General features: G+C 41.5%; 1 protein-coding gene across 5 annotated transcripts in view; it reads left to right on the top strand.

The window, feature by feature from the left end:
- acox3 (acyl-CoA oxidase 3, pristanoyl) overlaps positions 1-16,591 on the top strand; it is a 141,191-nt gene that overhangs the window by 14,682 nt on the left and 109,918 nt on the right. For 4 of the 5 annotated variants that reach the window (XM_073043069.1, XM_073043065.1, XM_073043066.1 and 1 more), the window contains exons 2-4: positions 5,556-5,742; positions 12,860-13,090; positions 16,142-16,216. In XM_073043069.1, coding sequence (XP_072899170.1) covers positions 5,578-5,742; positions 12,860-13,090; positions 16,142-16,216 — 471 coding nt within the window. In that variant the 5' untranslated portion in view covers positions 5,556-5,577. Of the gene's footprint in view, positions 1-5,555; positions 5,743-6,505; positions 6,604-12,859; positions 13,091-16,141; positions 16,217-16,591 lie in introns of those variants that run through there. The other variant, XM_073043068.1, reaches the window with a different exon arrangement.

Below are 16,591 nucleotides of genomic sequence, written 5' to 3'. Positions count from 1 at the left end.
TGAAAGTGATACAGAGCTGGAGAAGGGAAAGGATCATGGGACGGGAGGCCTCAGGTTGGAGGAACAACGCCTTATATACCGGCTGGGTAGCCTCCAACCTGATGGCATGAACATTGACTTCTCTAATTTCCGTTAATGCCCCTCCTCCCCTTCTTACCCCATCCCTGACATATTTAGTTGTTTGTTTTTTTTCTCTCTCTCTCTCTGCCCATCACTCTACCTGTTCTCCATCTCCTTCTGGTGCTCCCCCCTCCCCCTTCTTTCTCCCGAGGCCTCCTGTCCCATGATCCTTTCCCTTCTCCAGCTCTGTATCACTTTTGCCAATTACCTTTCCAGCTCTTCACCCCACCCCCTCCGGTCTTCTCCTATCATTTCACATTCCCCCCTCCCCCCACTACTTTCAAATCTCTTAGTATCTCTCCTTTCAGTCAGTCCTGACGAAGGGTCTCGGCCTGAAACGTCGACAGTGCTTTTCCCTATCGATGCTGCCTGGCCTGCTGTGTTCCACCAGCATTTTGTGTGTGTCGTTTGAATTTCCAGCTTCTACAGATTTCCTCGTGTTTGCTTTTCAAAGTCAACGTACATTTGTTGTCAAAGTTTGTATGGAGTATACAACCCTGTGATTCATTTTCCCCACAGACAGTCACAAAACCAAGAAACACAATGGAACCCATTCAAAGAAAACATCAAACACCCAATGCATAAAAAAGGTGTAAATGGCAAAAAAAATTAGCAAAAAACATAGAATATAAAATATCAACCTCAAACCATTGAAACAATCTAGGAGTGTTCATAAAGCTCAGTTCAGTTCAATTTCTGTCTCTTTTGTTGAGTGTAGGCCGCAGAGCCAGTCCATCCCAATCAAAATTGGACAAAATAGTAATAAAAATAAGAGTAACCGGACAGCAGAAACACATCATAACATGAACGACAGAGTCTGCTGCTTGTCCAACTTTGTGAAATACTTCACTGAAATCTGTTTACACCACATCCACCGCTCTGCCTTCATCAATTTATTTTGGCATTGCCTCAAAGAATTCAGTCATGAGACATGACTTGCCCTTACAAAGCCATGTTGACTATTCCTAATGAGACTATGCTTCTCCAAACACTCATAAATCCTGTTTCTAAGAATATTTGAATTGAATTGACTTTATTTCTTACATCCTTCACATACATGAGGAGTAAAAATTTTTATGTTACGTCTCCATCTAAATGTGCAATCATAATAATTTATAATAAATAGAACAGTCAATGTAATATAGAGTACACTCAAGTCAGTGTGAGTCATCAGTCTGATGGCCTAGTGGAAGAAGCTGTCCCAGAGCCTGTTGGTCCTGGCTTTTATGCTGTGGTACCGTTTCCCAGATGGTAGCAGCTGGACTAGATTGTGGTTGGGATGGCTTGGGACCCCAATGTTCCTACGGACCCTTTTTACACACGGGTCCTTGTAAACGTCCTGAATCATGGGAAGTTCACAACTACAGTGTTTCATTAACTAAGTTCCTAACCAAAGCAATTTAATATTGAATTGAATTGACTTTATTTCTTACATCCTTCACATACATGAGAAGTGTTACGAACCCCGTAACTAGGTGTCTTACCAGCAAAGATAGGAGTATCCGTTGAAGTTTGATGATACTATTTTTAACAGTATTTATTAGTAAAAATACACAAAAATAATATCAATGCAAATATACAGATAATATAAGTCATCAATACTAAACCTAAAAGTGCGGGTATAATAATAATCAATAAGAAATAAGCTCTATCGTTATCTAGGGGATAATGAATTGTCCATTGGAAATATAAAGTTCAGTTCAGTTCATACAGGCTGCAGTCGTTGTTGATCACTGTGTGGCAATTGTTGGAGAGAGAGAGAGAGAGAGAGAGAGAAAGAAAAACTTGCCGACCTTCCTTTTACGATCTTGATCCGTATCCGTCCTTTAGCTAGACCGTTCCGTGGAGGACTCGTCACCCAGGCAAGGGTGGACACACACACAAGCCCCCACCGGTCTCGTAGCGTCTCTCTCCTGGTGCGTCTGAGGGGTGTTTCCCCAGACCCTACTTTTTATCCCCACTCACAGGGTCTCAGATGTCAATAAGGTTGGGATGATGCAATCCCTCAACCCAGACCACTCTGGCTGCCCCCGAGAGGTTTCAATGAATAGTCCAGTACTCAATACACAATTCCTTCTCCAAGAGACAATAGCAGTAATCAGTGGTTCCATTCCGCTTTTGTTAGAAGGAGACATTCCACTTTTGTGTATTCCTGCGTTGTCAATAACAACTGCCTTTTCTGTTATCCTGCGTCTCTCTCTCATTACTGACATGCTGTGAATTTCTCTAATTTCCTGGGTATCAGACCCGAAATAATAGCGATTTTGCGATTCTCAAAAGGGGGGGGGGGGGGGCGACTTTGCACCCTTCTGCCCATCAGAGTTACTCCTCATTCGTAACAGGAGTAAAAACCTTTACATTACATCACCATCTAAATTTTTTCCACCACTGACATAGACTCACTGTTCTATAATTTCCAGGGTTTCCTGAAAAAGGAATAACATTTGCCATCCTCCAGTTCTCTGATACGCTCCTGTGGTCAGTGAAAATGCAAAGATCATTGCCAAAGGTGCAGCAATCTCTTCCTTTGCTTTCCATGGTAACTTTGGGTATAATCCATCAGGTCCCAGAGACTCAGCTATTCTAATGTCTTTAAAAAGTTCCAGCCCGTCTACATTAAAAGAAGAGGATATTTTATGCTGCCTCACGTTCATCGATGTCTCTCTCACTGGTGAATACTGAAGCAAGGTATTCAATGAAGACTAGCTCTTCCTCTGACTCCTGGCATGTTTCCACTTTATCTCTGATTGGTCCTACCCTCAGTATAATCAACTTACTGCTCTTCACGGCAACAGTATGTAGAAGGTCTTGGGTTTCTCCTTAATCCTACTCACCAAGGCCTTTTCATGTTACCTTTTAACTCTCCTAAATCCATTCTTAAACTTCTTCCTCCTTGTAACCTTGTAACTCTAGACTTCCTAAATCTTAAATATGCTTTTCTTTCTCTTGACTAGATGGTTCACATCTCTCGTCAGAACTTGTCGAGAGCCGCATCAAGTGGTCCCTAAACAAGCTCCACATGCATTTCCCTGAGTACATCTGCTCCCAGTTTATGTTCCCATATTCCTATCAAATAGCATCTTAATCACCTCCCCCATCAATTAAATACCTTTCCAAACTGTCTGCTCCTAACACTGTCCAAGGCTATGGTAAATGTCACTGCTCTGAAATGCTCACCCACCAAAAGATCTGACACCTGACCAGATTCATTGCCCAGTATCAGATCCTGTATGACCTCTCCTCTGGTCAATTTCTCTATACGTTGTGTCAGGAATCTGATAACTTCTGCCCCAGCTGAACCCTTTGCCTTACAGAGGTGCCAATCAACATTAGGGAAGTTGAAGTTACCCATGACAACAATTTTGTTTTTTTCACCTTTCCAAAATCTGTCTCCGATCTGTTCCTCTGTGTTGCTGTTGTTATTGAGAGGTCTGAATAACACTCCCAAATGACTGGTGCTCCTTTCCTGACATCCAACAACACTGACTCTGTAGACAATACCTCCATGACCTCATCCATTTCTGCAGCTGTAATAATATCCCCAGTCAGCATTGTCGCTCCCCGACTCATTTTACCTCTTTCCCTGTCCCTTTTGAATAAGTAAACCCCAGAACATCCAGCAGCCATTCCTGCTCTTGTGACAGCCAAGTCTCTGTAACATCGTGGTTGCATGTTCTGATGCATGCTGTGTGTTTATGACCTGTGTTCTTCATATTTCTTGCACGAAAACAGACACACACAAATCAATCGAATTGACTGTATTTATGCCCTAGCCACTGCCTATCCTTTACACTATCTTTACACCAACTGCTCCATCCTCTGACCTAACATTCTGATTTCTATCCCCTGTGAAGCTAGCTTGATCCCTTCACAGCAGATCTAGTGAACCTGCCTGAAAGGATATTGGACCCCTCGAGTTCAGACATAACTCGTCCCTTTCTTTCTGATCACACCTTCCCCAGAAGAGATCCCAACGATCCTAAAATTTGAATCAGTGATGCATTTTTCTGCAAATCATCCTATTCTTACCCTCACTGGCATCTGGCACAGACAGCAATCCCAGGATTACTACCCCTGAAGTCCTGCTTTTCAGCTTTCTACCTGGCTCTCTATATTCTCCCTTCAGGACCTCATCCCTTTTCCTACCCATGATGATGAGTTCCATGATTTCTGGCTGCTTATCCTCCCGTTTAGAATGTCATAGACCTGAACAGAGACAGCATACCACGTGGGAGTCTCTTCCATGCTCAGACAATCTCCTGTCTGTTCCCCTAACTATTAAATCCCCTATCACCACTGTTGTCCTCTTCTTCCCCTTCTGTTCCGAGTCACAGAGCCAGTCTCAGTGCCAGAGACCTGGTTGCTTTGGCTTTCCCCTGGTAGGTTGTTCCCCTTTCAAACAACTGAATCTAAAATGGTGTACCTGCTATTGAGGGGAGTGGTCACAGGAGCTCTCTGCCTATCCACTTCCCCTCTCCTGACTGCCTCCTGCAACTTGGGTGTGACTTACCTCCCTGCAGCTCCTGTCAATGACCTCGTCATTCTCCCAAACGAGTCAAAGGTCATGCGGCCGCTGCTCCAGTTCCCTAACACGGCCTGTAGGGAGCTGCACCCAGACAGATTCCCCACATCCTGCATGAGGAGCACACCAGAGAAGTGGGATCATTCTCACTACTGTAGCTCGGCGCTAATAAAAAAAAAGGAAAATTGACAGAAATTTCAACCTAGCCTCCGCCTCTCTCTCCGAACTCTCTTGAGCAAACACCTGACTTCCCTGCTCCAACTCTGTCCCACTTCAACAGCAGCCACTCACACAATGGCTGTTTGCTTAGGCCTAACTTCTTTTTATCGGTCCTTGCCAAGTGCCTAATTAACCAATCTCTGCAGGAAGTCCCAACAGGCCCCTATCACTTTTTAAATCTGGCGCTACAATCCACAAGTAACTGGTGATAATTGAATGTCTGTGTATATGAGCCAGGTTGGCTACATTTCAAAGAACAGTCATTAATGACACTTACTATTACCCAATTGTGGTTCACCAGATTCATAATGCCACCAACAATGTAAATGTAAGATTTTAATTTCTATTACTGTGATATTTTTATAGAAATGCTGGGTATAGTTAGCAGGTTAGGCCACATTGATGGGAAAAGAATTAAAAGTCTATGATTCAGATCCCAAAACCCTTTTTCAGAACTTGGAAAGGACACAAAAGAAGCTTTACAAACTTTCTTACCTGTGATGTTGGCTGTGCTTCTCTTTCCACAGTATGTTCTCCTTTGGTTTTAGATATCCAGAATCTTCATTTTTTAATGTAAGCAATATTAATAGTGTTCTTCAAACTAACATAAGTATTGGATCTAGCACTGTGTTTAACTTAAACACCCTGTAAAGCTCCAGTATTATTATTTACTTCAAAATATTTGTTGTTGTAGACTGACACACCTTAAAGCAGAGATGAGTGCTACCAATCCTCCAGAAAGTGATACGAAGGAAGATACATTCGATTTTCTGCTGCCAGATTTTCCCAAAGGTCCACTGGATTTATATCGGAAAAGGACTTCCTTTAATTGGAAGGAATTGTCTCTGTTTTGGGAAGGAGAAGGAGTTATCAGATTAAAGGTAAAAGGACACCAAGTAATAACTCTTGATCACACTTTGTCACTGTGGAGGATCAATGGGCAGAAAACCTGCAGTGTGAACCAAGAGAGATGTGGGTCAAGGAGCGTGAATTCTATCCACGTGTGACTTTAATCTCTAATCACAGCATTTAGTATGTATCTCTATCCTTCTTTTACCCTGCAGTCAACATGGTGGTTAATTAACTGGACTGGTAATTGAAAGGTATCTGGAAGGTAGAGACCAAATAGCAACTGTGAATATGGAATGGTATGTTGATCAAATCACAAACGAGAAAATCTGTAGATGCTGGAAATCCGAGCAACACACCCAAAATGCTGGAGGAATTCAAGTCAAGTCGTCACTTTTATTGTCATTTCGACCATAACTGCTAGTACAGTACATAGTAAAAATGAGACAACGTTTTTTCAGGACCATGGCGTTACATGACAGTACAAAAACTAGACTGAACTACGTAAAAAAACAACACAGAAAAAAACTACACTAGACTACAGACCTACCCAGGACTGCATAAAGTGCACAAAACAGTGCAGGCAGTGCAATAATTAATAAACAAGACAATAGGGCAGTAAGATGTCAGTCCAGGCTTCGGGTATTGACGAGTCTGATAGCTTGGGGGAAGAAACTGTTACATAGTCTGGTCGTGAGAGCCCGAATGCTTTGGTGCCTTTTCCCAGATGGCAGAAGGGAGAAGAGTTTGTATGAGGGGTGCGTGGGGTCCTTCATAATGCTGTTTGCTTTGCAGATGCAGCGTGTAGTGTAAATGTCTGTAGTGGCGGGAAGAGATACCCTGGTGATCTTCTCAGCTGAACTCACTATCCAGGAAGCATGCTGGATAACCTGGTTAGTTCCTTCAGCATTTTGTACGTGTTACTCTAGATTTACAGCATCTACACTCTGTCTTTGCATCTTTATGATTTTTTTCTGCAGCCTCTCTGGATTAGATCATAAAATATAGAAGCAGAATTAGGCCCATCGAGTCTGCTCATCAAGGCTGATCCAATTTTCCTCTCAGTCCCAATCTCCTGCCTTTGTGTCCTGACCAGTCAAGAACATATCAACCTCTGCCTTAAATATACATAAAGACTTGGCCTCCACAGCTGCCTGTGGCAAAAAAATTCCACAGATTCACCACTCTCTGGCTAAAGAAATTCCTCCTCATCTCCATTCTAAGAGGATGCCCCTCTATTCTGAGGCTTTGTCCTCTGGTCTAAGACTCACCCACTATAGGAAATATCCTCTCCATATCCACTCTATCAAGGCCTTTCACCATTCAATAGGCTTCAATGAGATCACCCCTCATTCTCCTGAATTCTAGTGAATACAGACCCAGAGCTCTTCATATGACAAGCCATTCAATCCTGGAATCATTTTCATGAACCTCCTTTGAATCCTCTCCAGTTTCAGCACATCCTTTCCAAGATAAGGGGCCCAAACCTGCTCATAGTACTCCAAGTGAGGCCTCACCAGTGCTTTATAAAGTTTCAACATTATACCCTTGTTTTATATTCTAGTCCTCTTGAAATGAATGCTAACATCGCATTTGCCTTCCTCACCACTGACTCAACCTGCAAACTAACCTTTAGGGAATCCTGCACAAGGACTCCCAAGCCCCTTTGCACCTCAGTTTTTTGTATTTTCTCTCCCTTTAGAAATAGTCAACCCTTTCACTTCTTCTACCAAAGTGCATGAACGTACACTTACTGACACTGTATTCCATCTATTTGCCCATTCTCCTAATCTGTAGAAATCCTTTTGTAGCTTCTCTACTTCCTCAAAACTACCTGCCCCTCCAGCTATCTTCATATCTGCAAACTTTGCAACCAATTCCATCATCTAAATCATTGACATATAAAATAAAAAGAATCGGTCCCAAAACAGACCCTTGTGGAACACCACTAGTCACCTGCAGCCTACTCAGAAAAATCTCCCTTTATTCCCGGTCTTTGCCTCCTACCAATCAGCCACTGTGTTATCCATGCTAGAATCTTTCCTGTAATACCATGGGCGTGTAGCTTGTTAAGCAGCCTCATGTGGCACCTTGTCAAAGGCCTTCTGAAAATCCAAGTATACAACATCAACCGATTCTCCTTTGTCTATCCTGCTTGTTACTTATTCAAAGAATTCCAACAGCTTTGTCAGGCAAGATATTCCTTTGAGGAAACCATGCTGACTTCAGCCTATTTTATCATGTGCTTCCAAGTACCCTGAGACCTCATCCTTAATAATCAACTCCAACATCATCCCAATCACTAACTGGCCTGTAGTTTTCTTTCTTCTGCATCTCTGTCTTCTTGAAGAGTGGAGTGACATTTTCCAGTGTTCGAGAATCTGAATTTATGGTAACTTCACCCACTTCATGCAACCTGACGCCTGGAACTTCCACCATACTGCTAGTGTCTTTTACAGTGAAAACTATTGCACAATACTTACTAAGTTCATCTGCAATTTCATTGTCCCCTATTACTACCTCCAGCATAGTTTTTCATCAGTCGAATATCCACTCTCGCCTCTCTTTCACACTTCATGTATCTGAAGAAACTTTTGATTTCTTTAATATTATTGGCTAACTTACTTTTGTATTCCATCTTTACCTTCTTAAATGACTTCTGTTGGTTTTTAAAAGCTTCCCAATCCTCTAGGTTCTCACTAATTTTTGCTGTATTATATGCCCTCTCTTTGGCTTTTATGTTGACTTTGACTTCTCGTTAGCCATGGTTGTGTCACCTTTCCTTTAGAATACTTCTTCCGCTTTGGGATGTATATATCCTGTGCCTTCCAAATTGCTTCCAGAAATTCCAGCTTTTGCTGCTCTGCCGTCATCCCTGCCAGTGTTCTTTTCCAGTTAATTCTGGCTAACTCCTCTCTCATGGCTCTGTAATTCCCTTTACTCCACTGTAAGACTGATACATCTGACTTCAGCTTCCCCACAAGCTTCAAGGTGAACTTGATTATATTATAAAAACACAAAATGCTGTCAGAACCAGACAGCAGGCCAGACAGCATCTATGGGAGGGGGTAGTGACGACGTTTCGGGCCGAAACCCTTCATCACCCTCCTGTCTGGCCTGCTGAGTTCTGCCAGCATTTTGGGTTTTTATTTATTTCCAGCATCTGCAGATTCACTCGTGTTGCCTTTGATTATATTATGATCATTTTCCCCCAAGGGTTCTTTTACCTTTGCTCTCTAATCAATTCTGGTTCATTGCACAACACCTAATCCAGAGAAGTTGATCCCCTGGTGGACTCAACCACGAGCTGCTCTAAAAAACATCGCGTAGGCACTCCTGAAATGCCCCCTCCTGTAATCCAGCACCAACCTGATTTGTCCAATTAACCTGCATATTGAAGTCCCCCATGACTATTATAACATTGCCCTTTTGGCATGCGTTTCTATCTCCCATTGTAATTTGTAGGCAACATTCTTACTACTGTTTGGTGGTCTGTATACAGCTCCCATCAGGGTCTTTTTACCCTTGCAGTTTATTAGCTCTATCCACAACGATTCAACACCTTCCAGCTCAATGTTACCACTTTCTAAGGATTTGATTTAATTTTTTACCAACAGAGCAACACTGCCCCCTCTGCCTTCCTGCTTGTCCTTTTGATACGATGTGTATCCTTGGACATTAAGCTCCCAGCTATAACATTCTTTCAGCCATGATTCAGTGATGCCTACAACATCATGCCTGCCAATCTGCAACTGTGCTGCAAGTTCATCAACCTTATTCTGTATACTGCACCCATTCAGATAAAACACTTCAGTCCTGTATTCACCCTTTTCAATTTTGTTGCATCATGCTCAAGCTTTTGATTCCTAACTTTGTCTGAGGTCTTACCAACATCTGCCTTCACAACCTCTCCACTAACTGCTCTAGCACTCTGGTTCCCACCCCCTGTAATTCTAGTGTAAATTCCACTGTGCTGCATTAACAAACTTTCCCGGTAGGATATTGGTCCCCTACCAGTTCAGGTGCAAACCATCCCTTCTCTACAAGTTCCAACTTCCCAGGAAAAGAGACCAGTGATCCAAAAATCTTATGCCCTCCCTCCTATACCAATTCCTTAGCCACATATTAAACCATATAATCTTCCTAGTTCTAGCCTCACTGGTGCATGTCACGAGTAGCAATCCTGAGATCACAACCCTGGAGGTCCTGCCCTTTAACTTGGCACCCAACTCCCTATGTAGAACCTCGTCACTCATCCTACCCATGTCATTAGTATCTTCATGGGACCACGACCTCTGACTATTCACCCTCCTAGTTCAGAATGTTGAGACGCTGGCACCCAGGAGACAACATACCATTCGGGAATCTCTTTCTTCCCCACAGAACCTCCAATCCATTCCCTTCCCCTATCACCACAACGTGCCTCTTCTCCCCTCTTCCCTTCTGAGTCACTGAGACAGACTCAGTGCCAGAGACCAACCACTGCGACTTTCCTTTGTTGGGTCATTCTCCCTCACCACCCCCCCCCCCCCCACCGCCCCCACAGTATCCAAAGTGATAAACCTGTTGTTGATGGGATGGCCACAGGGGTACTCAGCACTGGCCCCTTAACCTCTTTCCCCTTCCTGACTGTCACCTAGTCTCCTGTGTCCTGCGCCTTGGGTGGAACTACCCCTCTATAAATCCTATCTATCACCCCTTCAGCCTCCCGAATGATCTGGAGTTCATCCAGCTCCAGCTCCAACTCAGCACAGTTTGTTAGAAACTTCTCACAGTTGTAGTGATCAATATAATTCAGTATAGTGCATGAAGTATAAGAAATAGAGTGGGTGAGCTTGAGGCTCAGTTGGAAATTGGCAAGTATGATGTTGTAGGAATAACAGAGACATGGCTGCAAGAGGACCAGGGCTGGGAAATGAATATTCAAGGTATACGTCCTATCGAAAGGACAGACAGGTGGGCAGAGGGGGTGGGGTGGCTCTGCTGGTGAAGAATGAAATTCAGTCCCTTGCGAGGGGTGACATAGAATCAGGAGATGTCAAATCAGTATGGATAGAACAGAAATTCTAAGGGCAAAAAGACCCTAATGGGAGTTATCTACAGGCCCCAAAATAGTAACCTGGATATAGGGGGCAAGTTGAATCAAGAGTTAAAATCGGCATGTCGCAAAGGTGATGCTATGGTTGTTATGGCTGATTTCAACATGCAGGTAGACTGGGTAAATCAGGTTGGTACTGGGCCCAAGAAAGGGAGTTTGTGGAGTGCCTCCGAGATGGATTCTTAGAGCAGTTTGTACTGGAGCCTACCAGGGAGAAGGCAATTCTGGATCTAGTGTAGATCCACACATACCCTAACCTACACTTTATCCTCCCATCTTTGGCCATCCTATTATCTGTAGTGTTCTCGCACAGGTGTAAAAGAACTCTGAACTAAACACCAAGCATAAACCAATCAATGAGGCGGTCCCAGTAAGATTAACCGTTTACTGTTCACTCTTCCACATTAATGTATGGTGAGAACTGTTGATAAAACAATACAAAATATATACAGTATTTGTTTCCTTCTTGTTAGCACATTTACATCATAAATACTTGCAAAAGTAAAACTACAACAACTATGTTACATTAAAGTGCAACATACAGTCAGAATCTACCTACGCCATCGACTGCTTTAAATACACTTCAACACAAACTATCCGCAACTCTTTAAATAGCAAAAACATAAACTTTATCAATCGTCATTACTTTTAACAGAATCAGCGTTAACATTTTTAATTCAACATATCGATTATCTCATGAACTTACGGCATTGCTTCTATGATGTTTCTAGTGCGTAGAAAGAAAACTTTTCTCGCGCTGATCCTGCACACATGAGCCCCCTCCTTCCCGTTTCTCCAAACTGGTATTTTCCCACAAGACGCGGCGAAACCGGGTGTGACGTCATCACATGCCGCGATATATCACAGACAACGAATTTACTTTAAACAATCTTAACTTTAACTAGAAAACGATTACAAACGAATTACTAAAGCGAAAATATAATAAACTAAACAAATGCCATAAACGCAACACAGTACCCTCTTCCTGTTTATCCATCATATCCTATAGTAAACCCCTGTACCCCTTAAGAAAACTAAAAGTACCCTAACCTGTACTCTTTCACCCATGCCCAGCAACTCTTTTAATGTGAATTCCTGCACCCCCAATTCCCTTAGATTAATTCTCATCATCTCTCTCTGTATCCCACACTTCCTGCAACTCAGAACTACATGTTCTACTGACTCCTCTTCCTGACGTTCCTCACACAGTCCTGTCTGATGTTTCCCTATCAATTTCAATGTTTAGTGCACAGTGCCCCAGCCTTAACCTAGTCCACACAGTTTCCTCTCTTCTGTATGCACTGCATACCCTAGTACCGGTAACACTGTTTTGTATTTGATATAAATGCCTCCCTTCCCCTCTCTGACCCTTCTTTCTTGCCACATTTGGTTGATTTTTTTCCCAGATTACACACTTAACCTCTGCTTTGCTGATACTAATGTGGATTTCTATATTTTCTTTCTTTAATGCCCTCGTTGCCAACTCATCCACCCTCTCATTGCCCTTCACCCCTACATGAGCTGGAACCCATAGAAATTTAACCTGACCTTCCTGATTTGCAATTTCCTGACGATATTGATAAATTTTTGTGGTATTCCATAATGTTTCATAAGCTTTCATTGGGTGTTTCTGTCTAAGCTATTGAAGGCTTTCTCTTCATTGATAAACTTGGCATAGAGAGAAGTATTCTATTCGATTGGCTCTGAATGATTATTCTTAAGGTAGCTATCTGTTCTGTGCAGGAGCAATCTTTCTTAAAGCCTGCATGTTGCTCCCTTAAGGTTGTGTCAACAGTTTGTCGAAGGCATTGCAGAATAATTCCATTTACCACCTTTCTGACCTCAGATATTAACAATATACCTGTACCTCTCTAGTTTTTACAAGCTCTTCATTAATTGGGAGTAAGTGTTAATAAGCAGAGACATGTGGTACAAGCTGGGTTTGCATTGAAATGGTAAAAGAAACAATTAATTTTTTACTAATCTATTATATCTGCTATTACAGCTTGAATAATATTAAAATTTTGTTCTCCTTTTTTTCCATTAAATAGAAAAAAATATTTAGAGCTCTAGAAAATGATCCACTTTTTGCTCATCAGTCTGAAGATCTCTCTGTGGAAAAATATCGAGAGCTGACTTTCCTTCGCTACAAAAGACTGTTTGAATATGACTTTTGCACCTTAGAAGAAGCGTCTCAAAACCCTCTGAGGTTTCTTGCATTTACTGAATGTTTAAATATGTATGACCTGTCACTGGTGGGCTTGAACAGTCTAAGTCGTCAGGTGAGTAGACTAGAATAATTCGTTATTCTGTATGTACAAAAATAAAAAGCGTAGCTGCAGCTTTTTTTTAAAGCCGCATTGTGTCCAGAGGGAAAAATGACGCAAGTTAGTGCTTCAGCCAATGAGTTAAGGGAATGTCAGAGGTTGGCATTGTTATGGAGGGAGAAGTGGGTGTTCTTGTTTTACAGAGGGTGAAGATTTGGGGTCAAATTTGTCATCAATATCAGAAATTCAAGGATTTGCTCAGTACAAAAGTAGGTGTGGAGGAATGTAAATGGAATAGGTTTTTAGTAGTCAAGGAGTAAGGTTGTCATAGCCGGGGTGGTAGAGGGGATAAGCTTCCACTACCTATAAAGTGCTCCAAATGGCGTGTGACTCTAACAGCCTCTGAGAACCAAGTTCAACTCTTGGCCTTAGCTACTAGGCCCGGCGGAACTGTTTCTGCTGACAACAGAGGGGCAAAGGCGGACCACTGGTGCCTCAAAACGAGTGGCTTCAGGCAGGTGGGGCTCATCAGCCTTGGACGGCAGCCCACCGAGGAGAAGGAAAACTCTGATTTTAAAACTCCGCTGTCTTACGGCTATATCGACCCACGGGAAAGGCTTCAGGAGTAAACCCCAAGGAAGAAATCTGGAGCCTGGGTCCCTAAGAAAGATTGATGTTTACAACTTCACTCTGGCAACCTCTGTGACTACACTGGTGCCAAGCTGTATCAGCATTTGCCCTTCCCTTGGACTACATCAGTGGCGTGAAGAGGGGGATCGTTCTGCATGGGCAACAGCTGATGCTTCAAATCTTCCCACCCAGGCTCGCACCCTGGAGAGGACCCAGTTCACCAGAGGCACGTGATCCCCTGGGATTGACAACTGCCTACTACTGAGTCAAAGAGGGATACAAAGGCTTAATCTTCCATTCTTTAACTGCAGATCATCAAAGGTTGAATCTTGGACAAGCAGTCTGACAACAGGCAGCAAATGGGTTGAAAGAGACTAATGAGATGAGAAAAGTTGTAATTACGTTGGATCATTCATTGTCCTAAGGATGACCTAAATAATTTCACAACTAAGGAAGTACTTTTCAAAAAACTCTATGGAGCTGGGAATTGTATAGCAAAGGATAAATATGTAAACTACTTACTGTTTCTAAGGTAAGAAGTGTAAGGGTAAATAGCTAAAGTGTTTACCTAGATCCCATTTTCTTAGATATTTACAGATTAGAAACTTTTTAAACACTGTGCTTCCTACCTTCCCGAATCTGGATTCTATGGGTATTTTGGAAAAATTTTTAGATTTAAGTCCTTTTCAGAAAGGTGTAATAGCAACTGTTTACAATATAATTCTGAAAATACGTTCAGATGGATCTTATAAAGTTAAGAATGATTGGGAAAGGGAACTTAAGTTTACTTTACCTATTGAAAAATGAGAAAAAAATCTTCAATTAGTTAATTCATCCTCTATATGTTCCAAACATTCATTGATGCAGTTTAAAGTGCACAGGGCCCAAATGTCCAAGGATAAATTAGCTCGTTATTATTCCCATATAAATCCTATATGTGGCAGATGTCACTCTGAGATAGCCTCCCTAACTCAAATGTTTTGGTCATGTCCGTCTTTGAAAAAATGCTGGAAAGATATCTTCGATATTATTTCAACGGTATTGAGTATTGATTTACAACCTCATCCTATTACCGCAATTTTTGGTCTACCAATGATAGAGCCAATTCATTTAACTCCCTCAACTCGTCGAATGATTGTATTTCTTATATTAATAGCTAAAAGATCTATTTTGTTGAATTGGAAAGAGATTAATCCCCCTACCACATTTCATTGGTTCTCTTAAACTATGTTATGTTTAAGCTTAGAAAAAATTAGAAGTGTTACATATGATCCTTCTATTAAATTTGAAAAGACTTGGAGGCCATTTATTCAATATTTTCATATGATGTAATTTGACCTTTTCCAAACCTATTTCTTTTTTTTCTGGTTTTATACATGTGGAGAGGATCGGAGTTGATGATACTTATGGTTCTTATTTTCAGATATTATAAACAGCCCGTGTTTCTTTTTCTTTTTCTTTTTTTTTAGTTATTGGTTAGCTTTGGATAGATTAGTTTTTTTTGGAATATATATATATATTTTGTTTTTTTTTTCTTTTTTCTTATTGTTATTCCAATTTTCTTTGCTCTGCGTACACCATATTTGTATTTTGTACGACTTTGGGAGACTTAATTCCCTTGTACCAATTGAGTATATATTCATGTATGTTAACTATTAACAATGTAATCCCAATAATTGTGTATTAATATTTGTTGTTTTCAATATATTGATATTAATAAAAAGATTGAAAAAGAGAGTAAATAGCTAAAGAGATGGAAAGTTATCCCTTATAAAGAGATACACAGTGAGTGAAGCTGTATTGATTTGGAAGCTCCAGGGGTCTGTACTGAGATCCCTCATAGTGAATAAAGTCTCTGCTCTCAATGCTGCCCGATGCATTTTTAAAATATTTTATGTTATATTGGTTCATAGTAGGATTTAGTAGTCAGATCTATAGTTCACATTCTGGTCGCTCCTATTTTTGTTGTATTTTGTGTGATTTTGTTTGGGCTGGCCTCCAGGGAGCAAATGGCGCAGTACCAGACTGAACTGACATGAGCTGCACTCAATATGCCGAAACACCGTAGATAACTTTTGCGCATTGGTGTTTTATATTCTGTGTTTCTTGCTCATTCTTTCTGCCGTCTGTGTGATTTGTTTTTATTTGCACATGGGGATGGGGGGGGGTGGGTGGTTGATGTTTCTCTTTGAACAGGTTCTGTGGTTTTCTTTGTTCCGTGGCTATCTGTAGGAAGGTAAATCTCAGGGTTGTATATTGCACATACAGTATACTTTGTTACCAAATGTACTTTTGAATTGTTGAATCTTTGGATTATTCTGACAACCTGCTCATTTTAAATTAGGTTGTAACATTTATTTCTACCAAAAGAAGAAAATCAAATGAGAAATAATTTCCTCTGAACTGTGTTCTGATCAGCATCTGTTTAAATTTTAGCTGTTTTTAGGTACCATTGTTGGTGCGGGATCTCAAAGACATCATCAATGGGTACAAAAAATAAGTGATATGGAGGTAATGTCTTTGATAATTGCAAGTTAGTGATTTTCTGAGTGTGGGTGAGAGACCATAGAGCAGAATGAGGCCATTCAGCTCATTGGGTCTGCTATGCCATTCCATCACGCCTGAATTACTACCGTCTCTACCCCATTATCCTGCCTTCTCCTGACACCCTTACTGATCAAGAAATGAAATGAGAGTGGAATGGAAGAGAGTGAGAGAATGGAGGGAAAAGGAGGTGTGAAAAAAAGCTGAGGAACTGGAGGGAAAGAGGAGGATAGCAGTGGAGAAGAGGGGGAGAAGAATAGAGATAATGGAAGAAGAAAAGCGATGGAAGAAAGGAAAATGGAAAGAGAGCAAGGCTGAGAAAGAAAGGGAAGGGGATCAGAT

This window comes from Hemitrygon akajei, chromosome 4 (assembly GCF_048418815.1).
Source record: "Hemitrygon akajei chromosome 4, sHemAka1.3, whole genome shotgun sequence".
Taxonomy (NCBI): domain Eukaryota; kingdom Metazoa; phylum Chordata; class Chondrichthyes; order Myliobatiformes; family Dasyatidae; genus Hemitrygon; species Hemitrygon akajei.
The sequence above is the reverse complement of the archived record's forward strand: the minus strand, read 5'-3'. Positions and strand labels throughout refer to the sequence as shown.